The sequence below is a fragment of the Odontesthes bonariensis genome, chromosome 1, assembly GCF_027942865.1.
Source record: "Odontesthes bonariensis isolate fOdoBon6 chromosome 1, fOdoBon6.hap1, whole genome shotgun sequence".
Taxonomy (NCBI): Eukaryota; Metazoa; Chordata; class Actinopteri; order Atheriniformes; family Atherinopsidae; genus Odontesthes; species Odontesthes bonariensis.
Window position 1 is genome coordinate 23,608,674 of NC_134506.1, and position 26,669 is coordinate 23,635,342.

The 26,669-nt window shown below is 40.7% G+C and overlaps 2 protein-coding genes across 3 annotated transcripts in view; one reads left to right on the forward strand and one right to left on the reverse strand.

The window, feature by feature from the left end:
• Positions 1–1,621: 1,621 nt before the first annotated feature.
• Positions 1,622–4,012, forward strand: marveld3 (MARVEL domain containing 3). 2 transcript variants are annotated; one of them, XM_075471100.1, is made up of 4 exons: positions 1,622–1,736; positions 2,156–2,416; positions 2,576–2,670; positions 3,153–4,012. In XM_075471100.1, exons 2-4 carry the CDS (start codon positions 2,166–2,168, stop codon positions 3,761–3,763), a joined length of 957 nt encoding a protein of 318 aa, XP_075327215.1. In that variant the 5' UTR covers positions 1,622–1,736; positions 2,156–2,165; the 3' UTR covers positions 3,764–4,012. The 2 variants fall into 2 exon arrangements, with proteins under 2 accessions (XP_075327215.1, XP_075327222.1); XM_075471107.1 differs by having other exon boundaries at positions 1,626–1,736; positions 2,131–2,416.
• Positions 4,013–5,473: 1,461 nt separating this feature from the next.
• The window catches only part of phlpp2 (PH domain and leucine rich repeat protein phosphatase 2), a 41,027-nt gene continuing 19,831 nt past the window's right edge, over positions 5,474–26,669 (reverse strand). Inside the window, exons 5-19 of the mRNA XM_075460933.1 lie at positions 26,248–26,373; positions 22,570–22,724; positions 20,721–20,867; positions 19,878–20,108; positions 18,902–19,104; positions 18,682–18,742; positions 16,935–17,030; positions 16,309–16,464; positions 14,386–14,586; positions 13,918–14,080; positions 13,688–13,818; positions 13,212–13,325; positions 12,492–12,686; positions 11,564–11,795; positions 5,474–11,431 (exon numbers count right to left, since the gene is read on the reverse strand). Coding sequence (XP_075317048.1) covers positions 10,151–11,431; positions 11,564–11,795; positions 12,492–12,686; positions 13,212–13,325; positions 13,688–13,818; positions 13,918–14,080; positions 14,386–14,586; positions 16,309–16,464; positions 16,935–17,030; positions 18,682–18,742; positions 18,902–19,104; positions 19,878–20,108; positions 20,721–20,867; positions 22,570–22,724; positions 26,248–26,373 — 3,492 coding nt within the window. The 3' untranslated portion in view covers positions 5,474–10,150. The remainder of the gene's footprint in view (positions 11,432–11,563; positions 11,796–12,491; positions 12,687–13,211; positions 13,326–13,687; positions 13,819–13,917; positions 14,081–14,385; positions 14,587–16,308; positions 16,465–16,934; positions 17,031–18,681; positions 18,743–18,901; positions 19,105–19,877; positions 20,109–20,720; positions 20,868–22,569; positions 22,725–26,247; positions 26,374–26,669) is intronic.

A 26,669-nucleotide genomic window follows, 5' to 3' on the forward strand; every position in this document is an offset into this window, starting at 1 on the left:
AAGAGATTAATAAGAGAGAGATCATTGCTGAGCATGAAAGGCTTTCTCTTTACTTGAGACATGGCCTCAAGGTCAGGTAAAATGCAGCAACTGTTTTTTTTCTGGCTTATTATGTCAGAACAAATGTACTTAAATGTGGGGGATGTTTATTCAAATCAACAACTTGATTAGAAGTACCAAAAGGGCAATTTGAAAATACTCCACAAACAAGTATTACTTGAATATAAGTTCATACATATTTGCAGCAAAGCATTCTTGAAGTATTAAAGTGAATTAATTATATGAGTCAAATGGATCACATCTAACCGACAGAAAGTATCATATATGAAACCTTTGGAATATTAAGATATTAATGTGCATGTAACCAAAATGATACTGTTGTAGCTGCCAGCAGAGGAGCTGTACTTAACATTACACACATGAGACACCAGCTAAACTTGTAGGGTAATGGGATTTTTAATGAGAGGATAGAGGAGGAACACCATATTTTGACCAAAAATCGGAGCCTTCTATTAATTTTTTTTACTTTTCTCCACTCTTTGGTCTTAAGTGAGGTATTAAATCATTTGAACATTCATGAAAGAAAGATTAATAAGTTTAGAGTGAAAAAAAATATGCCTGTTTTTGGTAAAACTTCTTAGCAGAAGTCAAAAAGATTAGAATGAACAGGTTTAATCTTTGGAAACTAACTGAGTTTAAAAAGTAAAAGATCACCCTGAAGGCTAACTAAAGATGTCAGATATCTATTCTGGAATAGAAATACTTCAACATCTCCCTGTGACGTAGAGGAGTAAAAGCGTACATTAGTATATAACAGAAATAAATGTAAAGCAAGGTATAAAACTAGACCAAAAAACTAAAGTAGGCCAGCTAACTGAAGACGAAATAAGTACTGTACATACAAATACTTCCCACCACTGAGACTCAGGAACTGTCTTTGACTGGAGATTCAGGAAGCTGCGAAAGTATTCAAGCAATTACGAGTTAGCTGTCAAATTCAGAAAAGCTCTGTTTGGGTTTTGATCTCTGATCAAATACGTTTATTGATAGGCTCTCACTCTCAAACAAGCCTTCATGTCTGAAAGTAGCTTTAAGGAAAAAGCCTTTCTTTTGTAGACAGTTTGCTATTTGGCTCTTTCGAAGCCGGAAGCAGACATTAACTCTTAAAAATAATCATATGGTTTTTTGTCGTATAAATATATACTCAGTCATTATCTGTCCCATCGTGGTTTGTCCCGTTTTTTTTTTTGTCACTTTTATTGTGAAATATGTCCATTCCGCGGCGGAAATACTTAAAGCAGTGATTAGGATAAGGACCACGAGCTTCAAACCTGACCGCGTGCGCTGTGTCCGATTTCGTCCGGGTTGTGGCATGAATCGCAAATTTTCTTCTGAGAAAGTTGATAACACTGAAAGCGAAAATCTTTTCTCTCCCCTTTTTGCACAGAACCTTAATGTTGAAGTTCCAGCAACGTTATTTACATGAGATAAACACGAACGGTGGAATAAATACTGTTGAAATGTGTTCCGTCATAAGCACTAATAAATGTAATAAAAAAATATATCTTTATTAATGAGTGGATATACGTAATATCTGCTACGCAGTGTGCGTTTCCCAACCAGTGGGTGTGGCACAGGTGAACGAAGGAGGGAGCCTGAGACAGGAAGTCAGGTCAGGGGGGTTGTGTTTTGGTGGTGTAAACGAAAACAAGGCTTTCCGAGAACCAAACTGAAAGGTAGGAAACAGTAAATTTGCATTTATAATCGGTCTATTGAGCGTCTCACTTTTATATCGAAAAGTTGTGCTTTTATACTTTGCACCTCGGACGACGGGAGCGTTGCTGCTAATAAAGAAGCACTTCCGTAAACTCCCATGTTGACATGTTAAGTAAATTAAGTAAATACATGACGATTTGCTAACTGTATCTTTAATGAAATCCATAGCCTGCACATCCTGCTCTTACTTTGACCCTTCACATTGCATTCACCTTTTGCCCTACCAGCCACTTATGAATCAAGATGCTCATCGTCTCCCATCTATTAGTCTTCATCAGATAACCCCTCGGTGCCGCTTCCCTGTTAGCAAGCCACAAGCCAACTGTCCAATTTGTTTGTTCCACTCTCTAATAGGATTCATTTGCATAATCTTCTGTAGGCCGCAGAAGATGCCGGAGAGGGGAAGACACCATCAGAGGAGTGATGTGCATGCAGAGTACAAGAGCAGGGATTATTCACACAATGGTCCACACTCTCTGTATGACAGCCAAAGCCACGACCGAAAGCCAAGAAAAGTGGAGGAGAGAAGCTCTGCTGGTGCAGAGAGGCCCAAAGAAAACAGACGCAGAGAAATGACGAGTGCCTTTCAAAATGTGCCACACGCTTACGGAGACCATTATCAGGAAGAACCCTCAACATTGTACGAGACCATTTGTCAGCGACTTGTTGCCATGTCTTTCACAGACTGAGAGCCTCCTTTTGCTCTGCTGTTTGTTACTATCTTCATGCAGAGAAGTTTGCCCTTTTGTATTGGAAATAATTCCTCTTCCTTCACTGAAAAGCGGCGTTTGTCTTTCAGGTCCAGAGAGACGTCAGTTTATCACTCCGAAACAGGGTATGAGCAACAGCACAAGCAAGCTCTCTACAATTTCAGATACATCTTAACCACTCGAGGCAAGTGTGTTTATTTTCAAGTTCCTCTTTGACAGGCCAGTCTCAGTTAAAGCCCGAGATCTCCACAGTTCGCTGTTTCAAGATTTTTAATTACGGCTTCCAAAACACACATCCATCCGCTTAATCCTGTTCAGGGTAACCTTTTAAGTCGTCCATTAGAAGTGTTCTGTAAATGCACGAGAAAAAGATTTTCAACATAAAGTATCATCAGGAAAAATTCCAAAAAACAATTTAGATTCCCCCATACTTTTGAACAGATGTAACTTTCTTTGTTTGTTTTTTTGGAGAACAAAAAAAAGTCTAAAACCCTCAGATAATCAGTTGTTAGATATATCGAATGATCATATGTGGAAGAAAGAGTTGATACAATCATCCGAGGAGCTTCGATCACTGAAAATCTGCTAGTTTTGCTTGAACCATGTCATTTTGGTCTTGACTCATCTCTCTGCTTCCTGTTGCTGTGTTTATTTTGGGACTCTCAGGCATCTGCCAGCTCATGGAGGTCTTTGTGAACCTGCTTATAATAATCTGTGCCGGGGTGCCGTACAGCAACAATGGCGGCTACCGTGACCTGGCCAGCCTCGGTGGAATCTACTACTATCACTTTGGAGGCGCCAATGCCTTCACCGGAGCTGACGCAGACAGGGTGAAGGAGCTCGACCGACTGTTCCACCAGCTCAAGCGGCCTCCGTACATTTTCACCATGGTCTTTGGCGGGGTTCTAATGATCTACGCCTGTGCCATGTTGGCCCTGGGAGTTTTCAGAGTCCCGTACCGCTGGCCCCCTGTGCTTTTCGGGGAGGCTCTGCTAAATTTCCTGATTGGCTTGGGCTACATTGCCGCACTCGCATTCTACTTTATCAAACTGCAGGAAACCTACAATAGTCCCATTTGTAAGGAGAGAGAACAAATGTACAATAGCAAAGGGCACAAGGGCTTTGAATGCCAGTTCCACGGGGCGGATATCGCAGGAGGACTCTTTGGGGTGGTGGCGGTGTTTGCTTTTATCTTTGGTGCAGTGTTAGCTGTCAGAGCGTTTAGGTCAGTGCGAGAGCTTAAGAAGCAAAGAGCAAACGAGGATAATCATTTTTAAACTGACACATTTGAACAAAAGTGGGACTGGGGTCAAATCCCTGATGAGATGAAGTTTTTTCCTTTAGTTGTCGTTAAATGTACCAGCGCATAGGCTTTTAATCCATTTTTATGTTTTTGGTGGGTTTTTTTTTTTTTATTTGACATTTAGAAGAATTTTGTATTTCTGATACTTCTACCATTTATACACCTTTGTACTTTGTCATGTTTTCTATGAATGTGTAGTTATAATAAATTCGTGAAACGGTGAGTCGTTTTTTTTCTTTATTTGGAATTAAAAAGCAGACAGAGAAACGGTGAGGCCCAGAAAATAATCATTAGTTCTTTCTCAAAGTCGGTTGGGTAACAGAGAAAAATGCCAGCGTTCTCGGTCCAAACAGGTTTCATAACTGGAGATTTCTACAAAGTATCCTGATATTTTGTGTTCTTTAGATGAAACGGTGGCGGTGAGGCTGAGTTTAATGTTTTTTCCTTGTGGTTGAATCTTGGTACAGGATGGTGACTGTGATAAAGTGCATAGGCTCTTTCATTGTACCAAATATCTAAGTTGGTTGTTTTTTTTTTTTGGTTTTTTTTAGCACAGCGTCTTTCGCTTGAAACTTTTATGTGAACTTGTATGATTGCTGATTCTTTGAGCTGCAGTAACTTACCTGTTTTTCGTCTTAACTTGAAGACTTTTTATTTTCTCCTCTGAAACAGTTTCAGCTCAGTACCAGTGGAGAATTAAAAGTAGAAGTTTTCAGCCATTTTGCTACAGTACATGATGCCATTCTAGACTTCACCAATAGGGGGCATCTACTCCGTGTAGGTGATTGACACAAATAAAACATTATTGTACATATTCTTATCATCTGACTTCTCTCTCTGAGCAGTTAGGATAAAGGTACAGCAACGATGGAAGATAAATATTCTTCACTTTGGTAAAAGTACAATTAAAATACAGGCTTGGAAAAATGCTAAATAAAAATGACATGATAGAGTATCAATACTGAAGCATCAGTGTGTAAACAGTATGTTTTATGCACAGAGGCACCAGATAAATCTGAGGGGGCATCGGATGACCAAAAAATGACATCTGTATGTTTTCAGTGCACAGACTTTGGACTGATGACCTGTTGAGGGCGTATCCTGCCTCTTGTCTAGCTGGGATAAGCTCCATCTCCTGTCGTGACCTTTAATTGAATAAAGCGAATATGGATAAAAAATGGATTTAGAGTTTTAATGAGATATTGGGTCATTTGTCCAATCTATGAAATGAAACTGTTCGAGGAGTTTAGGGGACAAAATCGCTTTTTGGTAAAGCTGGCAACTGAAATGTGATCCTGATCACACACTGCTTTTAAGAAGGCAGAAGTGATTTAACGGTATGCTGTATTTTCAAAGCTTTTTCACAAGATCTATCATGGAGAATCTTTACATCAGCATCTCTGTAACTCGTCACCAAAGCTGTTTGATACATTTGTGACGTAGATAAATTGAAAATATAAGTGCATAAAATCGAAATACTCCAGTATAGAACCTGCAAATTGAACTTAAATACAGGAGGTGGTTTCCACCACTGCTGAACCAGAGAAAACATTTCTGAAAAGCATTCAACCCCCATTTTGTCACAGTTTTTAGCATTTTAAGTAAAAATTGTTGAGGGGGGTGATGGCATTTACTGGTGTGAAATCATAGAAATAATGAGCTAAATGAATGCTGGACAAAATGGTTCACAGTAAAAAGTTTTATTGCTACTTGGATTAAAGTTAATAATGATAAAACATAAAAACTTTTTAACCTAAAGCTAACGATAGCAGCATTTGAAATAAAATGACAACCATCTCCCACTTCCAGGAAAGGTTCAAGGGAGTAAAATTCTCTCACACAGGATAAGTGCTCATTTTTAGCTCAGTTCCTAAATAATAATATAATTACTAAAAATAAATCTAGCAATAATCTGCATGCTAGATTGAAAAACCTAAAAATGTTTGATATGCTCCATTTTATACAAATAAATCACATTTTGTGTGTTTTCATGTTGACTTATATTTAGGACATGCTTGTGACATTTAATACAATTACAGTTAATATAATCAATAGTACCGCAGTGAGCGACAGTTTTCTGTAGAATCCCAAATCACTTTGAATTCTGTAGCGAGGAGAGAAATAGAAATTTGAATGATAAAATGAAGTACAAAAATAAACATCGGCTTCTTGGCATTGAGAAGAAAAAAAAAATATTCAAGCATTTCTTGAAAACAATATACAGAAAGGAAACATGTGATTAAACGATGGCTACTTTGGTCACATGTTAAAACAACCAGAGCATCTCTGGCCTCTCAGTTTCATTCTCTATTCACACAGAAGTACAGTCAGTCCATTGTTCACACTGGCATGCATACACCTACTGTATGTGTGCACACTAAAGCTTTAAACTACACACAAACAAAGACATTTTGCAATATAGTTGTACAGGGAGCTTGTTAAGTTGTGCAAAAAAGGAGATGATCCCCTTCCGGTTGATAAAAGAATCTTCAGGAAAAAAAGGAGGAAAAAGAAAAAAACTCTATCGTCTGGTTTAATGTGCATTCCCTCCACTTTGATGTACAAAGGGATTTGAAATCATTGCACCACCAGATCCCCTCCACTAAACAATAAAATTGAATATTCTAAGCCAGTGCCCTCTACCCTGCGCTCCATCTTTCTGTACCTGTGCAAACAGTCTACATTCTGTCCAAACATGATATTCAAATATATCTCAAGCTGTACATGTACATTGCAAAGGACAGTGGGTGGATATATGGCGTCAACCAGGAGACAGACAGAGTTAATAAGTGGTGTCAAAAATGGAGGCGGTTGGTTTGAGGAGCACTAAATGCAGCAGCGCAAGACCATGAGTGGGGACAAACTACACAGACGGTGTGGAGGGACAGAATCACAAAATAATAAAAGAGCTACTCAACTCATAAACACAACCTCAACTACACACATAATACACACACACGCACACACACCAGTCAATATTTATTTTCAGACACATTGAGAAAGAGGATTTCTGTAGTTTCAAGTGGTAAAATGACACTCTGATTTACACTTATATTTACAGTAAACTCTTTGCATATTTTACAAGGTAATTCCAAACATCTGCTTTAAACATCACTACCTCATGTCGAGTCTGAAGGAAAGTTTAATCTCCTCTCCGTGAACCTGCGAAACCTTTCAGATATGTACCAATATTATTCACAATCATTATCTGTCTTTAGCCCCCCTCTCTGGCGGTAATGCCCGCGGTGTCCGTAAATGTTTGACTAACTTCAGTCCAGATGTCTGACGTTGTGTGGGTTCTCATCGTGGAGGTCAGAGCCACAGAGTCCCGTGTTTGGCCTCTCAGAAGCTGGTCGATAAAGTGCCTTGGATTGAATTAAAAGCCATAATAATATTGGCTTTTGGCCAATAATATTGTCATGAGCTAATAAAATGTAGTTTGTAATTGGACATCTAAGAATTTTTTTTTATTTTTTTATGTTTTGGTTAAATCATTTAGACTAGTAACAGGGGCAATGCTTCTATGTGCAATTAGTATCTTATCGTGGAGGGTACTGGTCGATAATTAGGGATAAATCAGCACAATGTTTCAACCAAGTGTCAGTACTGGATGTAAACATGAACGATGACTGTATTGCCTCATTTTCAACCTCGTCATTTCTCCTTATCGAGAAAGAGTAATGTTGTAAGATGTGAGAAAATACTTTGTCAAGTTTGTGGTATGGATGTTAAATATTCAAATATAAGTTAAGATACTTTGAAAAATTCTCAAGTACAGTAACTCAGAACAAAAAAGAAAAAATGCATTAAATAAAGTGAGAAATGTTTGACACACCAGCAAGTTAATTAGTTGCATTCATCATATCAATTTTCTTTCTCCTCATTTCCACTGTCAGTGTATTCTTAGACAAGATGTTGTGCAGGGAAGTCAAAATAGCCCCAGCAACTCAAATATACATAGCTCTGGATATCACAAGTTTCTCTGTACAAAGTGCTTTGAATAGTGTTCCTTCCTTTCAAGTAATTAAAAACTTGCCAAACAAGAAAATAAGGCTTTCTTGATGACTTCTCACTCAATTATCGTGGAGCAAAGAACAAAACAACATCCATCTCACTCACAAACAGAGCATATAGTAGATGGGATGATTCAAAGGGCTCCTCCTTTCTAAAATGCTTAGTGGTACTTTAAGGCAAAAAGGGAAGGTTCAGCTATCCCACTGCTGTGGAATCCCAGAACTACAGCACTACCAAGCTGAGGTTGCAACCAAAAATAGCCATCTGATGTAGTAATCACTGACAGCAGCAATTACCCAGCTTTGGCCTACTTAAAATCACAGCAGCCTAGCAGAGCTGTGTTCTCTTATGGCACAAGGTGGGGAGGATCAGGACTGGATAAACTGAGGTTTCCAGGGCTGCATAATACAGGATTTACTTGATCATTTAAAAAGGAATAAGTAAAATATACATATATGTATATCATGTCTATATATCCATATCTTTCAACTCTATTGCTAGACTGAACCAGTGTGTTCTTATTCCAGTGCCTCGTGCTGCTGTTGCCCTTTTGTTGTATATATTGTGTGAACTGAGCCCTACATAGCATATATGCATACAGATGGTTCTAATTATAGAAAGTTGCGATTTGTTTCTTTGTTCCAAATAGCTGTGTTTGTGACATAAACGTCATGAAAAATCAAATATGACTGCTTGTTTGTGTCCCGATTTGCAGGGCTAAACTGAGGTGCAGTTAAAGACAAATGATTTCTGAATTTAAACAGTTTGGACGCTGCTCTTCTGATTGTGTTCACCAAAGATTTTTGTTCCGATCCGTACACCAACTGATTGGCATCCTGCGAGCATAAAGGCAGGTCAGGGTCTCTGTTCAGTCGTGACTTTCCTTTGGCGTGGCTCATTAAACTCTCTTTAGTTCCTTCATTGTAGGCACATGTGTTCAGTTAGTTTCCCGCCAATTACACTGACACACCCCGCTGCCCCCGACTGGCCACACCTGATGGGCGAAGCAGCTTTCGTGGTAGTTATCTGATCAAATCAGCAGGAGAAAAAAAGATAATCTGTGTAGGTAGTAAACACGAGGGGGTCGTTTCAGAAAGGGACATGTTTGCAGTAGACATTTCAACAGAACACCACTAACATGGACTAATTATCACAAATTAAAAATGGTGGCAGCCTCCAAATGTGCCAAAAATATTCAATCTTGATAGAAAAGAATGGGGATTTTTTTTTTTTCAAATCATACAGTACATACAAATACTGTTATCTATCATTCTATCAATATTTGTCAATTTCTTTGCCAGTACACCATATGATATCTGACTGGTATGTTCAAAACTGCAATCAGATGATATCCAGACATCCTGGAGTCTTCAACAGTCCACCATCCCATGACCACAAAACTCCATAGTCCATATAAATCTTTGATTTTCCTGTCAATGTAGATTTTAATGAGACTGTTTGATCATGCACCGTTACTAATCATACTATTATAGTTTTTTTATTAGATCTACAGCACTTTAGCTCCATATAGCTGAATGGCTTTGATATTTCTTTGCTTTCAATAAGCAATCTACTCAATCTGTATGTAAGCAGTTTAAGTAGTTGAGGTGCATGTACTGTACTACGCTGTAAAGAAGTGATTTACTCAATAGAATAATCTGTATATATGCATGGGAATGTTAGAAATTCAATCCAACTATAAGATTTCTATCGATGCAGTTATTGTGTTTTTACATCTTTCACGCCTATGATGCACTTTTACAGTTTAATTTCCTTTAGAAGCCGCAAGCAGACGAGAAGAGCAGAATCTGTGCCAGTGTTGGTCTCTTGAAGACACCCTCCTCCAAATATAACTAACCAGCTGACATCCCCAAAACACAAGCTTGATGTGGGGAGTTCTTGGCTGTGTCATCTGTAGTAGGCACTTTTTCCAAGTTTCAGTCATAGTGCTTTTCTCCAGGACCTGAGAGACCACGGAGCCCCTGGAGAGGAGATTTGACACGATCTCTTACGCACCTTCCAGATTGCTTAACTTTCCAAGTAAAGGGAATTGCTGCTCACACATACTTGGTTTGGTCTATGATAGCCAGCTCTCCTTTCACAAATTTCGTCTTACAAACTGGAATGTACGTTCACCCTTATTATTTAGGATACTCAGATAATTTTTGTTTTTACCTCCCATTAATGGCACTGTATCACTAAGTGACTATCACAGGTTTGTCCCGTCCACACAAAAGATCTGAATTGCAACTTTAAGTGATATATCCCACATGTATGAGAAAAATCCTCTTCCTCAGAATGGCAACTGCAGCCATATGGCACTGTGCTGTGACTCCTGCTCCTCCCTCTAGAGGGCGGTATCATAGACTTCCTGCTGGAGAATGGGAGCTGGGCCTGGGCCTGGCACCAGGTTGGAGGCGAATGCAGGGGGGTGAGGATGATCCCAGACAGGATCTTTTAAGGAGGTGGGTGTGGAAGGTGCAGAGAGTCCTGAGACTAGAGGACTCTGGCCTCTTAGCTGCTCCCTGACTTCCTGCTCCAGACTGGGAGGCACAATCAACTGGTCTTCCGGGTCCTGCTGTGCTGGGGCAGTGAAGTAACCAGACTTTTTCTTGGGTGCCTCCAGGGCAACCTCAATAAGATTATGACTGTCCTCTGGGGCTACCACAGAGCCATTGGACAGCTTCTTCCCAAACAGGCTAGAGGTGGAAGGAGACTTCTTAAGGTCTATGATCTCCCTCCCACATACAGCCAGCAAGCAGCCGTTTGTAGCAGAAACCACCACACTGTTCTGTCTGCGCATTTTGCCATTGCGATAGTCAGAGCTTTGTTTTTCAAGCTCCAAGGCTTTGGGACTCTTAGGGACCCCTGACCGGAGCTGGAAAGCACAGCAGTGAATGTCTACTTCCACTTCTAACTTGCTACCATTAGTGATAACACCATCAAGCGGAGCTTCATCGTCACTGTCCAGGCCATTGTCAGACTGGTTGCTTGAGAATGCAGCAGAGGAGGGTTGACGCTGGAATAGGCCTGGGTGGATTACTGTCCCAGCGGAGCCTGGCACCATGATTCCACACAGTGTGGTAGCAGGATGCAGGCTACAGCGCCTCTCTGGGCGGGATACAGGGCCAGAGGAAGTGTGGTCATCTGAAGCAGTGGACCCAGCCTCACTGCCCACTTCTGAGGCTGATGTCTCACTGCTGAACTCAGTGACGATACCACTGCTGGATGAGAGGTTGACTGGATCACTGGTGCCTGAGGTCGCAGACACAGGTGCAGGAGGGGCGCCCCGTGGTTCAGTGGTGGGGCCCAGTGGCTCACAAGTACAGCTGTCCTCCCCAGTATGCAGGGACACCACCACAGCTCCGATGTTGTCCTTACAACCGTAACTCTGGGCAAGTGAGCACAGCTTCTTGGCAGCAGCGCGTGGATCCTGCACTGCCTGCACAGTGTACACAGCCTCCTGGTAGGACACCCGCTCAAACAGGGCTCGATTCCCCAGGATCAAGAAGTCATCCTGGGAGCAGAGTGGCTCAGTGTGGACCCTGGGCTTTGGAAGCACCCAGGGAGACAGATAAGAGCAGCCCAACAAGCGGGAGCAGCACGTCACTCCACTCACTTTGTTATCCTATAAAAACAATAACTGCCATTAGATTGTGGATGACTGAAAAGCTTCATGATATATACACATGAGAACAAGAAGCTGTATTTGAACACTAACTTAAAAGAACCCAACATAGCCAGTGTATCTGCGTATTACCTCTGTAATTATGGCTTTACTGAGTTTAACCCTCTCCATTTCCTCAGTGCAGTTCTCCAAACTGTAAACCTTTGAGAGAGGCACAGGTCGTCCATCCCGACACAGCACAGCGTGGCAGGTGCCCACGTTTGCAACTGTAAGGCTAAAGTAGCCTCCTGGATCTGAAGTCTCACGGTGGATGTAACACAACAAGGCAGAAGCACCCAGTTTCTGGCCAGCCATACCGAGTTTCCTGTCCGACAAGCACAAAGCTGCTGACAAACTCATACATTCTCAAGTTGCAGTAATGCTGGGTTCAGACTGGGAGTTTGAAGTGTGCATGGCGTGTGCTTTGCTGAACTGAAGCTACATAATTGCACACTACCAACCTTTCTGCAGCAGCTAGCTGCCTGCACAATATATTTTTACACATAGGGATGCCTCTGGTAATGACCATGAATACAGAGTTTTGTGAAATTCACAGCTAATATGATTCAAAAACTGAAGGAAAAAAGGTTGACAGCAGTAACATGTAACTGCAGATCTTCACTGAACCTCATTCATTACCATCATCAGTCATCATCACAATGGGTAAGTTATATTGTCAATGTCACGTGACTTGTTGACTGCACACCGAAACTATGACGAAAAGTATGTGTTGCTGAGAATCGCTTCCCTTACACTTAAGTCATGTGTGAAAAATAGGCACTACCCTGAAACAATAGGTGCCTCGTGGTTACATTGCGCCTCGTGCCTTGGCTCAGACGTGTGTCTCATGCAGCCAGATTGGATGCTTCACTCTGTTAACACGTGGGTCAAATGAAAATGTTCCACGCACGTCGTACACACACAATACTCCCGGTGTGAACCAGTGCAGCTTTGTCCTGCTTAATACAGGTGCATTAGGAAGTCATTCATAAAGACCGAACATTCAAAGAACCTGTGTTACCTGTGTGACGTGAGGAAAGTGTTGCACATATACACATTGTCAATACTGGAGTGCTGCAGTTCCTCGCACAGCACATCTCCCATGGTGCACTGCAACAGTCGAGGCACTTCCTCATTGCGGTCTCCATCAAAGATACCATAGCATGCTTCCACGCTGTCTCCAAAGCGGTCTACAGCCAGCACTGACACACACAGCCTGTCCAAAAAAAACAGATTCACATGAACAAAGAGAGGATTCAGCACATCCTGTGAACCTCATACATACTGCAGCATGCAACACTTTAGGTTAAACTGTGAGGGGTGACAGCTGATAAAAGACACCGCTGTGTGGGTCCCTGTTGAGGCCATGACCCTGCAGAAGCAGCCAGGCATACCTGGGCTCTGCAACAGAGATGCACATAACACTGGAAGATTCACCAACCAACACTGGGTGAAATAGATATTGACTAATTCGTTACTTGTATGTCATCATCTTAACAGAGAGATGCACAATGTATCCAGTGAATCAAAGAAGTTTTATCAGATGTTTTTGTGCTTAACATCAGATCACGCAAGTTAAAGCTGGACATGTCAAATCCTCATCTATCTCACTTAAAAGATTAGTTCACACTCTCTGGTAAGTGAATTTACCTGTGAGTGGCAGGCTGGATAAAAACTATTCAATAATTCAGGATCGACAACAAAGAAAACTAAACACAAAAAAGGCAGAAGCACCACACACTTGTTTCGCTGGCCACTCATTTCAGAGTAACCGTGGTTCCATGGAGTCGAAGAACTCTGCGAGTCTCCAGATGTCACGGTGGATTTCTGGTCGAATTTCAGAGTGGTGATGTGACTGAAAAAGGGAAAAAAATTTAGTTGAAGATACTGAGGACTGAGGTGTATACTGTCTGCTTTTATATTGAGGATTCACAAAATTTTAGATAACACTTCAACAAAACAGGCAACCACTCAACATTGTGCACTGCGACGTGTTTTGTAAAATGTCCTCATATTTTTGGCTTTATTGTTTCATTGTTGCGCTTTCATGTTTTTTTTGCAATATTGTGTCTGTCTTCTGAAATGTTGCTGTCTTCTCTGTGGTTGTTGTATTTTCAAACCACTGTGTCACAACAGTCTAAAGTCACGGTGGCTGTCGATTCTATTTCACAACTGACAAATTCTATTGAACAGACAAATCTGTGTCATGCGACTCACCTGAAGAGGTTGAGGGTTTTGTGTTCCAACATGAGGCTGCTGTTGCCGGTCAGGTCCAGCTCCTGTAGCGTCGCAGGCAGGGAATCGGGCAGCTGGATCTCAGTCAGCTCATTGCAGCTTAGGTCTACAAGCTGCATGCAAAAACACACGCCGAAATATGCCAAAAATAAGACAATCATTTACTCCTCATACTGGTCAAGTGATGTAAACAAAAGAAGAGCAAGTCTGACCTTGATCTCAGGCAGGTTTAGGATCTCTGGGAAGACAGTTATGTGATTTGAGTGCGCTATAAGGGTGTGCAGCCTCTTGCAGCTGGACACAGTGGAGGGGATCGTCTTAAGCTTGTTGCCGCTTAAATTCAACTCCTCCAGCAGTTCCAGCTTACTCAGTTTACTGGAGACACCAGCATAAAACATTAAAATATTTACGTGTGAATGAGAGAATTTAAAGAAGGTTGAAGTGAAAAACAATATCAATAATCAGCCAGTTACACATAAAAAAAAAGAACATAAGTGGCATAAGCACAGGTAAACTTTGTGAAAATTGTGACTCATTAATCAGTTATGTACGAATCTCAAATGAATGCATATGCATCTAAAAATGTTTTCAGAACTCAGCATTTTAAAGCTACGTAAAAAAAAAAAAATAGGGGTAACGTTGTGTGAAACTTAGTCAACGCTTGTGGTTAAGTGACACACCTGGCGGGGAAGGAGAGCAGTTGGTTGTAGGCGATGTGAAGGATCCGCAGATTCTGGTGTCCGATCAAAAGAGCGCCGCAGTTCTCGTTCAGGTTGTTTCCTGTCAGGTAGAGCTCCTGGAGTGTACTGAGGCTTTCCTCTGATTGGCTGCTGGGAGGAATACTTTCCAGGGCGTTGGCTGACACATTTAAGTATTTTAGGCTGCGACAGAAAACAAGTAAAAACGGCAAATACTTAAGTAGTTACTGACTTTCATGTTTACCACTTAAAAAAGTTAAAGCTAAAATTCTGAGGTAAAAACTCAGAAGAGCTCAGACTTCTGATTTCTGCAGCCCAGAAAAATAACGGCATTCATTGGTTTGGGGTTACACCAACATGCATGTTCGCCATATATGCAATAATTTTTCCCTGAACAGGACTGAAAGTTGAGCTGTTTCTGAGTCTCTAATATCGCTACAACTCACAAATATAAGTTATGACAAAAATATTCACATTTCAAAAAGTGAAACTGCTCCAGCTTTTATCCCTATGCAACCACATCTGTTTCCTTTTTAGAATTTATTGTGTCCTGCATAAAAAAAACTGCCACAGATTTGACTAAATATATACTAAATTTATATATATAAATTCCTTGAATATCTTATGGCGAAGAGTTACTATTTGTTGCATATTTATAAATGATTGAAATATATAAGAATATTTGGAAAACGGCTATATTTTCTCCAATTGCAATGGCTACAGCGACTGAACACTGGATTGGAAAGACCTGCAAACGCAAATGTAATGCAAAAGAAGCAATTGTGCCATAAATTCTGCTTTGGCAAAGCTTCTACGTGTTCAGTTTTAGTTAATGTGGCCAAAACAATAAGAGTTTTGCTTCATGTAAATCTTTGAGTTGATTATTGCTAACAAAGTAGATACTTCAAATGAAACACGTTCCAGTACAGCACCAAAACTCATGACTTCAAAGATAAACATTAAGCAGAATAATCAGCGTTTTGATTGTTCGTTTGGGTAGCAAATGTGTGATTCTTAGTGATATAAGTAATTCAAAACAATCAGTCAATTAATAAAATTGTTAAATTAGTGTTATTTGAACAGTACAAAGTTTAGCCCAATGCAGTAGGAAAGTAAGTGATCAGAGAGGGTTAGAATGAACTGCAAAATGAGGAAGTTTATCTCAGAGGACCAGGGACTGTAATTATTCAGGTTAACAGAGGTAAGGGCTTTAAAGTATTCTAATTTCCCTGCTTAATTTCAGTGTACTGAACAAGACACACTTCATGCAGACAGTTAATGTATCCATACAACTGGCGCAATGACTTTAGTGATTCTTACGTAATTGATGTTGTTAAGTCATTATCTGTGTGTGTCACAGACTGAGCAGTAATAAAAGCTGCCCCTGACACAGTGAGCTGTAAACCTTTTTATGACTGTTGACATCATACTACCCTCAAGTGAAAAGTATTAGTTATCAAGCCTGGTTTCTGTCATTGTATTTGTTTCTATCATTCCTCAACACAACTGCTGTCCCTTATGTGTTGCTCTTGGACAACATGTTGGGAAATCCATTTTGCACAAAGAAGCCACAGCCATAATGTCTCTGCATTAGAGACAGTAAAGTGCAACAGAGCCTCTGAAGGGCTAATGGGTGTTAAGTGATTTACCAAACAGGAAATAAGAGAGCAGTTATGGTCTGGGAAGCTCTACTGATCTTGACCACAATCCCTTCATACAATTTATTTCTCATTCTCAAGACAATGAGCCGAGTTACAGTAACTGTCCGCTGCGACATAACAGGGGGCGCCCCTCCGGTAAAAGTTTAAAAGTTGAGAAACCAGCTTATGATGGACTTGAATAACTGCATAAAAAAAAAGTCTTGAGGATGAAAATCTGAAAGTAAAAGGTGTTGATTGGACTCACTTTAAGGCCTTGTAAAAGAGACTCTCAGGAAGCTCGGTCAGCTTGTTGTGCTGAAGGTCGAGAGCTTCCAGAGGGACGTGGTCAAGTAGGTCAGGCACTCTCTGCAAGCGATTGTTCCCCGCTAGCAGCTTCCGCAAACTCAAGCTGTTGAGCAGTCTGTCGGGGGCCATAGGAGATGTTAAAGAGTGAGTTAGGACAAGAAAAAGAGAGACTGTCAGAAAAATTATCTGCCCATGTAGAGTGACCACTTGTCAGACAATGACCTATTCAGCTGCCTATACAGAGTTAGCGCCGTGGCTTTTTATTCTCCCCTGATACCATCACAGAGGTTATGTGTGGGAACAGTGGACACCGCGACAGTTATTATGTATGCCTCGCTCTTCTCCTGGCTCAAAAGCAGTAGTAAAATCTTTAAATGGAAATGACAAAAAGCAGTTTGGCATTAGAGTGAGCAATTTAAAAAGCATGCCCATGTGTTCTGTGACACCTGCTCTTCTAAATCCGTACAGGACAGCCAGCTGTGTGTCGCATTAGGCTGAGAGGCTTAATTCGTTAAAATTATGAAACATCAAAGATACAATTTGAGCAGAAAAGGCTCCGGATTAGTGTCAAATAAGTCTTCTAACCTGGAAGGAAGCTCAGACAGGAGATTGTGTGTGACGTCCAGCATCTCGATTTTTCTGCAGTCGCACACCCAGTCCGGAAGGTATTCCAAGAGGTTCCTGTCTCAACACACACAGTCACACACAAAGGGAGACGCACACGCACACACACACACACACACACATCACTTAAACAGAGCCGAGCTGGCATTTTGCTTGATTTGAAAAGACGAAACAGTAAATCCTACGAGGTTATTTCATGAAAGAAATTATCTGGAGTCTAACTAGAAAAAGCTTGTGAATTCAAAATTGGAAGTTGAGTAGAAGACGCAGTTTGTAATAATTTATGATGTTTGCAGGTTATTTTTTTTCTTTTAGGCGATTCTTTAACCACTGCCCTATAAGCATTTGATCTACATAATTAAACCTAAATTTAGCAGGCTGTGATTGTGGATAATAAAAGTGATGTAGAGTCAAATATTTCATGTAGGTGAAGGTTATAAAAGAGCAATTAAAATGTCGTTATTGAAGGAGGGGATTTTAAAAGCTCTCTGTTTCCACATAGTGTCCTTGCCTATTCATAGTGCTGAAGTATACAGGATATTAGATATGGGTTTGGAGCTTTCATTGAAAGCATTAACATGTACATTACATTGTTACTTGTTAATGCTTCATGACTTGAGTGCAACTTTCCAAACACTTCAAAGCTGCTTTAAGAAGCATGTTGATATCCACAGGAAAGAAACCGCAAGTTTTCCTTCATGTTCCTCATACAGAACCGAGTGTGTAAGCTCCAATAAAACATCTGATTTTTCAAGATTCTTTACTCTTTTCAAAACAAAATGCTTTTCTGTTGGAATCATTTTCAAATTCAGTGTTACTATTTTAGTGCTACGCTACGAACACACAGTTACATGTACTTGTAAAGCCAAACACCCAACTCCTACATTTAGAAGCATGTCCATCACAAATAGACACTTGGATCATTTTCTTCAGCTAATTATTAAAAAAAACAAAAAAAAAAACAGAGTTATTACTCATAAGATCAGGCATGTGAGTGGGTGAATTTGAGTGTAAACAATGGTGGCTGTATTATTTCTAAAAGCCAAACCATCACAAACCTAAAGGCCTTACTGCAAAATTTGATTGCAGTAAGGCCTTAACCCTGATTGTACTTGGTGTTTTTTTTTTCCTCACGATTGCATTGATGTTTTGATATAGCTGTTTTATTTCATGTGCTTGTGGTATGTTTTTCCAATGATTGATTTGGGAACTGCAGTGGAACCATGCTGCATGGTGATTATGTGAAATCAATACATAGTGATTACATGGAAAACAAATAACTGAGCTGTTGGTAATTAAAGTCTCTCTGATCTGGGATTCTGGGCAGTAGTCTAATTTCTCACCATCTCAGCAAACTGTCAAATATTTAGCCAGAACGGATTGTTCAGAAACCTCGACGCAGTATTCATAAACTGCAGTATCTCCCTCAAGCTAGCGCAGACATATGCACACTCACTGATTCTTTGGAGTTAAACTAGATTATTGATTCCAATTTCAGCAGAATCTGAAGAGTTCATAAAAAACTGCTTTACAAATGATGTATTCATTTTAGCATCAAACAGCTTTTCAAGCCCATACACTGCGCGTGCATAGATTAACGAACACTTTAATAAATTCGCAATTTTTTGACACTAGAGGCTGTTTAAACATATCTGTAACAGAGGCCGTAAGAAGCCGTAACCGCTTCTTATTTGCAGCCAGAACTCACTGGGAGAGGTCCATGTGGGTCATCTGGTTTGGGACTGGATAGATGTTTACTGTTGTAAGGCCTGTGTGAAGATAAAGACACCAATCATCAACAAGACATCTGGACTGTTTCCATGTGTGCTCATGAGATGAAAGCATCATTCGAGAGAAGGGCCTGAACATACAGACAAATGGCCCGAGGAGCCAATATTAGCAGCTAGTTGACGCTCTATTTGACTCACGGTTGCTGCTGCCATGAAGCATGCGCAGTGTGAAACCGCTGAGTGTGAGCGTCCCCAGCTGGTTCCGCTGGCAGTGCAGAGCCTCCAGGTTGCAGACGGAGCTCAGGTCTAGCGAGTCCAAGCGGTTATCCCGTACGTCCAGCTGGGTCAACTGGGTCACTGCCTCTAGACTCTCACTTTTAACCCACCGAAGCCCGTTCAACCTACATTTAACACAGAGGGAAGGGGATTACACATTTCCTACAAACAGGAAAATACAAAAGCCAAGCGGGTGAAAAATAAAAGTAGAAAAATGCGTATATTTAAAAAATATCAAGACGTAACTTTTATGAAATACAGAAAAGAATATTAGCGGTAAAGATGCTGTACTTGTATAGTCGAACAGAGAAAATAAATTCTGACGATGGCAGTATGCTCTTATCCCTCACAGATGCACCTTGCCCATATAAATACAGAGTGCTATTGCCAAACCACCATTAAACTCCCGAGATTGAGTTGATATTAAGCTGTACCAGTAAGAAGAACTTTTCACTCCCTTCTTACCTGTAGAGGACCCAGTGAGCAAGGACTGCTCATGTGGAACTGCTAATAGCAGCAAATATAATATGCATCTTTGCAGTTAAGCAGCTCCCAGGTGTGAATGTAGGTGAGAAAATAGAACAATGCGGTGAAAGGCATTTGTTCTTAGCACATCTGGCATCTATAAATAAACGTTAAATAAAGAGAAGGCATGCTGGAACAGCTGAGGTTTGTGTCAGGACATTTATCGTTCTGTCAGAAATCTAAAAAAGAGCTACTCTGTAGAGAGCAGAGCAGAATTATTATCCACCTGTCACCTGGTCTCATATTGACTGAACGGCTGACGGGTTCTGTTTGCATCACACAGACTGACCCACACAATAATATGGCTAGAAAAGGGAATAAGACAAGAAAAAAGCAACAGATAGAGAAGAAAAAGAGTAAGGAAGCTTCTTACCGAAGGTCAATTGTTTTCAGGTGGCTCATTCTGGCCAGCGTGCACAACTCCAAACTCTCCACTCTGTTCCCGGCCATAGTCAGCTTGTCCACCGCGCTCAACCTTTCCAACACAGCAGGGATGTGAGAGAAGTTGTTGAAGGAGAGTCCCAAGCTGTTGAGCTGACACAGGCCACCCAGCTCCTCAGGCAGTGAGTTCAGGTGGTTTCCATCCAAAGACAGCGTCTGCAAGCTCGTGGAAGAAAAGGATAAAACACATTAAAAACACTCGTGTTTTGCTTTCATTTACTTCAGAGTGATCAGAATATCTGCTTGCAATCATTTTTGGTTCTATCCATTGTTTTATAAGCCTCATTCTACATTAAGCAGGACCAAAGTAATAAAAAGGTATGCATTTTATTCCACTAATAATTAAATTGAAATTTGACAACAAAAAAACAAAGGGCAGAATTCAGAGATGATATACAAAAAGTAAACCAACAAGGCAAAAAAATAATTAGGGATATATTTAACATAGCTCATATCTCTTTAACCTGATCATTTTGTTGTATCTACTTAGAAATCTCAATATCCAAAAACACATCAGAAAAAAAAATCTCTTTCCTAAAGATTTAAACATGTCTACCTTGTGTGTGGCTATGGGTTGTGTTTTTTATTGTGTCAGTGTAATTTTCTGGCAGTGTGTGCAGGCTGTCACTGTAAGAATGTCTCATAGACCGACGCAGTTTTTCATCGACTGGTTCTAGCACTAAAGAGAATTTCGTGTTTAATGCTACTCATGCTAATGATACGTTTTGTACATTTGTAGAGTGCATTTGGCGCGTGCTGCGTGTGCGTGTCATACCTCTGAAGGTTGTCGATCTGCACGGGGATGGTGTGCAGATTATTACAGGCGAGGTTGAGTTCAGTTAGGGTGAGGATCTCACACACACACTCGGGGAACACACCCAGACGATTGTGAGATAAGTTCAGGCTTTTCAGCTGGGAAAACCTAAAGACAGAATAAACCGCTTTTAGGACATTTAAATGATCTCGTTTTGTCCTGCTCACCATATTTAATTTTCTTTGGACATTTACCATGTTCCTGTACTGTAATACAGGGAGAACGTCAACTGATAACTGCATGTGTATCCACCTAATGCTTGACAATGATGAGGCACTGTTGCAGTGTCAGAAAAAAGGATAAAGGTGTGCTTTGCGTCAAAGTCGGCCATTTAACTGAAGAGAGGCATGAGGAGGCTATTTTTTTTAGTTTGAATCTCCTGTTCAGCAGCAGTCTCTCTGTTTGGAATTTGCATGTGTTCAGGAATCTCACAGTGCCTTAAATTCAGGGAAAGTTGTTGACTGTTGTGTGTTGTTGTTTGTGTGTCAGGATTGAAACATGTTAGTATAGATTGATTGAAAAGTTTTTAAAAACTGCCTTGGCAAGCAGGAGAAAGCTATTAAAAGAAAAGCCTTCAAATCACAGCTTTGATATCGGATGCTACAGTAGTAAAACATCAGATGAAGTACTGTACTTGTGTCCTTACTGTTCATAATAACTGTTCTGACCTCCAAAGGTCTCCAAATAGAAATGCATACTATGTGCATGTGCACATCATCTGCATGTCCTTGAGACTAGGCTGAGATGTGGGGCTGTGCCACTATACGGTTATATCTCAATTATCATCACCACCTCTTTCTTGATCTTCTATATCCTGAGTATCAGAGTGTTGGAGGCGGCTGTGATGAGTCAAAACACTTGTTCAAGTTCCTCTGATTAAACATACCAATAAAGAGGGAACTCCAGAAATTGAGAGGTTAAAGACATCAATGTTAGATTTTCTTTTAAACAAGTGTCAGAAATATTCATAAAATCATACATTCATTAATGCCACATTCTATACACATGCCGCCAAGCAAAAGTGCTAAGCGCACACAAAAGGAACCGAGGGGGTTTAAGATGATTAATTGCAGTACATCTAATGAACCATCAAACTTGTTTAAAGAACCCCCAGTCCCAAAATCAACAGCAGCCTAATCCCTGTCCTGTGTAATGGATGATACACAACTAAAACTGGCAGTTTCCACTCATCTCTCATAAATATGAGGGGATCACAAGCTGCGTGGGGAGCTAAAGGATGTAATATACATGCATAAATAAACAGCATTAGAAAGAAGTCATAGAATAAAGCTAAGACAGCTCAATCTCTGGAAAGCTGGCGAGTTGATGATTGTGGAGGGCCGGTGTGGGCAACATGGAGCAGTTGAAGAAGTTTATCTTTTTTATAAGTAGAGCAGGAAATCAACAGTAAATATATGAAAGATAAAACATAAAGGAAGAGGTCTAAAGAAATCATTGTTCGATTACTGTACAGAAAACACTCTGTGATACATCTCAAAAACGTTTTGTGCCATGATTATCAAGCTAACTGGCAACTTTTTTTCTATAAACACAAATAAGTGACGACCAAGTTTACCTGGTCCAAGTGATGACAGTAGGAGCCATGTTTTAAAACCCTGAAGATTCTACTAAAGCACATCATCAGAGGAAGCACCTGAGCAGCACACGAAGCGGCAGCATTCTTTCATGTGCTAAATATCTAAGCATGATGGTCATTTGGCATCATAAGGAGGATGTGGTCTCCACGTGAAGGGAAATCGTCATGGTAACGTTTCTTCCTTTAAAAAATGATAAAAGTCTGGTTGATTACCTGGGGAGGTTGAGCAGGCCTCCAGGTCCCTGCAGGCTCATGAAGTTATGTCGCAGGTTGAGGTGGGTGATATCCTGACAGTAAAACAGATACTCGGACACCGTTTCCAGACTATAGCAGGACAGGTCCACCAGGCTTACCGTCTGAGACACCACCTATGTAAACATACACACAACGCTGAGAATAAGTACCACTATTTTCTGTTTTCTTTATCAGTAGTTGCTGCAAGACCAAGTTTTTGTTATGACACGGTTTTCAGAAGTGCCGCATCTACACACTTGCCAGGCAAAAACTAAATGTTGGATGTGCTATCAAAGGGACATCTGCCGATTTTCTTGAGTCAAATGAGTTTGACTTGCAAATCTTCCTCAAGTTAGCCTGATAGCTTTGTGATAAAAGTCTAAAACTAAATCTGAATGTCTGCTCTATCAGCGCCATCCATAATCCATGGTTGTGTGTACCGACCGCATTGATGCCTTCAAATCCTGTCTGTTAAATTCACAAAAAAGTAGAAACGAGGAATGGCCTTGGCAAACCCTTCAAGTCATCAAATGAACAGGTCTGGTCTCCCTCTGAGTGTAGAGGAACCTAACGACACACGAAACCAGCCCCATTTTTAACATGAGTGACTTTGACCTGACAGATTAATTCAGATCCCCCTGCATGGGATGCAGGAGTTAGAGCTCCAGGGAGGTTACTGCACAATCATCAGTGACAACCTCTCTGCAGAGCACAGCTCGGGTAAAGCCCCTTAAAGCCAATTTACCCTTTGGCACCAGAAGACATACATGTCTTTGATCAGCAGCAACCGCTCAAGTGCCTCGTGCCATGTTGTGATCTTCAGTCTTAACTTGCAGGCTCCATTGTTTAAAGAGTCTTTCCCTTATTGCGAGTTAATACTCCAGACAGTAACAGCAACTATGTTGGCCTTAGCTTATGCAAGTAAACAGCTACCTTTTGAAGAATTTAATCAAGCAATGTCCGCTGTCTTGTTCACTAAATCTATATTCTGGGGAAAAAGTGTGTTCATGAAACGGTTAGAGAATAATTCTTTAATATCAACTTGTTACAGTCAGATCTTATAACGTGTGCAAAAATACACTGAGTTACCAGTTTACTACGTATCTCATGTAAGGAGTCCGATGCCGTGTTATACAACAGACTCAGCAATAAATCCTAATGTTGACATGAAGTTTATGATCTTTGTAAAGGTTGTAGTTTGTGATGAGTTTGACTAAAGCCTTTAGGGAATGGAAGCAGTAATGCACGCTATCCATACAATTAGCAAAAGTAACATGTCCAAGAATGCACGAGTGCCTCTATAAGGATTTTACCATCGTTAATATCTCAGAGGCTGCTGAAGATGTGTTTTCTGTTATTTTCTTGACAAAACTGCAGCTGCACAGACTCTCCATCATTTCAGCAATTAGTGCTTATGATCCAGCCATCAGTGCAGGCTACCAAGCAGTGCTTGCAAGCAGAAGAAAGTCTCTATCATCAACAACCAGACTGCACACGGTGCAGACACCCAGAAAATGGGATGACTGCTCAGCAGAGCATGACGGCATGTCACTGGTTCTAACAGACATGGAAGACAAAACTGCTCATCTCCCACAAAGCGACTCATCTAACAGACATTAGGGACTTATCTTTCTAAAGAGTAACAATGGAAATATGACATATTTGTAGATTTTCTGTTTTGTGAACAAGCATTGTGACTATTGAACACTGTGAGAATGTGTGAGTTCAGCTGTTGAGATCCTGCTTTTGTATAGTTACTAAGCTTGATCAAGTAGCACAGCTGCTAACCTGACAATATCTTACACCACTGGTTACAAAAAAATAAACTAATAATATAAAAGGAAACCCATTGTGCCATTTCTCCAGAAATACTCAGTCATGTCATGTAGGAGGAGACCCTCACTGGTAACCTGGCATCATGAGGCACATGAGACACCAAAATGCAAATAATTGAAGAACATCTCAGTGCATTTCTGATTTACATCAGACATCTTCAACGTGCAAAGACCAGAATACCTCTGGAAGTGGAGAGATCTACAATCAATCAAGGCCACAAAACATAACGACATGGTGCTGAGTACCACAACAGCACTGTCATCCTTTGAAGGCCGCCCCGTATTAGATAAATGGTTGTCATTGGCCCGGCCCAGGCAAGGCCATTTAGGAATCTACTTGAACAGGAGGGAGGCCAGATGCATTCTGTCTGACCAAACGAAACATGAGCTCTTATATTTATCTGGTTCCCAAGCTGTGTTATGAGGAGGGTGTCCTTACTCCAGAGTAAAGACTACATGATAAATGTCATTTAGTGAATTCGCTCTCATGCAGTCAGAGCTATCCTGTGAAAACAATTCTTAAACAAAAAGAGAAATGACTCATGTACAATTCTTACTGGCAGTGATGTATGTTCTTGTATACTGTGTCTCAAAAGAGACAACAATGCAGATTTAGGTTTTTGTTGTGTTCCCAACAATGGCCGCTATTATTTCATAATAGCATGAGAATAAAAATAACAATTCTGGATACCTAATATTGGGTCATTTTTCTGAGTAATTTTTAATCCAACAGTGGTCAGTCAAAAATATCAATTAATAATAGTGAAATGGACATTTCCTCTCATTTTTCACAAACTGTGTCAAAATGGTTCTCAGCTGAACAAGTTTAGTGGCATAATAATGTTTTCAACAGTATTGTTTGGGGTATTTTTGGCCTATATTCAACAGTGTCAATAGAGATTTAAATAAAAAGTGGAAATGAGCAAAAGGAACTGACATGCAGTGAAAGTCCCGTCAGCTGGGAATTGAACCCTGACCTGGCACTCATATGTTTACTTTGCTAATCATTGGGTTTTCTGGCGGACTTCATGTCTGCTCTGTATGCATCCCTATACTCTTCAGAATTCCTCCTGCATGCTCATTTCGCCGGCACAAATGCACTCGTTGACTCCCTCTCCCTCATGCACATACACACAGGCTTACGATTTATGCAGTGTAGCATAAACACTGGCCCAAAAACCTTCATCAGTCATGATCCGCTGTCTCCATAGAAACATTTAGTCTATGCCTCAGTCTAAATACAGCACGCTAACAGGCTACTCTAACCCAGTAATCCATGCCACCGGGGTGAGAGAGATCCTGGACTTAGCATGAATCTGCAAGTAATTAGATCTTTTTTTTTTTTTTCCTTTTGGCTTTCTTCTTCCATGGTTAATTGTGTGCTGGCTCACCCTCAGTAAAGGCTCTCACATAGGCTGTTCAGGAGCTGTGACACAACTTTATTAATTATGATATTAGAATCGAAGCAAACTGAGCAGAGCAGACACAGCGATTTTTTTTTTAGCATCTTCTAATCCCCAGTGGTTTGCATTATAACAAGAAAAAGAGGATAATTTGAATTGATGAACTGTTGACTGGACGCCCATCACTACTAAAAGGACATCTCTCTGGGCCAATCAGACACGCTCAGACAGACAGGCAGCATCTGAATGGACGACTCAACAAGCAGAAAATAACTGAAGTTCCAACACAGAATCACTGATGCACGTACAAGCCCAGCGGGACCAACTGGAAATAAACAAGCTGCTGCTGACAGGAAGCATGCAAGACTAATTGTATAATGCACACACACGGTGACCCATACTCTTTGTTTCTTACTTACTTTTGATGCCTGCCGATGCCATCGCTGGTAGTCTGCGAGAGTGTCGAAGTTGACAAAGTAAGTCTGGGCCTGTGAGCCGGCTGAGCTGAACATCAGACAGTGTTGCCTCCTCTTCACCTCCTCAACCTCAATAAATTAACAACAGAGATGATGAAGACACGGAGGGAAAAAACCATCGCTGTCACTCATTTCAATGATATAAGTAAAAATTCATGTTAACACTGGTGTATAATTGTTGGCTGTTGTTTCAGTATGTATTAATTTTTCAATGTACTTTGTGTGCAGTACCAACTTTTAAAATGCTGTCTCCTCTTCTACTTCAGTGATTCTAAGTTCTGACATCTGCTGGTTGAGTGATAAAAAGTTAAACGCAAACGCCTTGAAATATTTCTTTGAGGAACTTTGTTTTCAGACAGTCAATG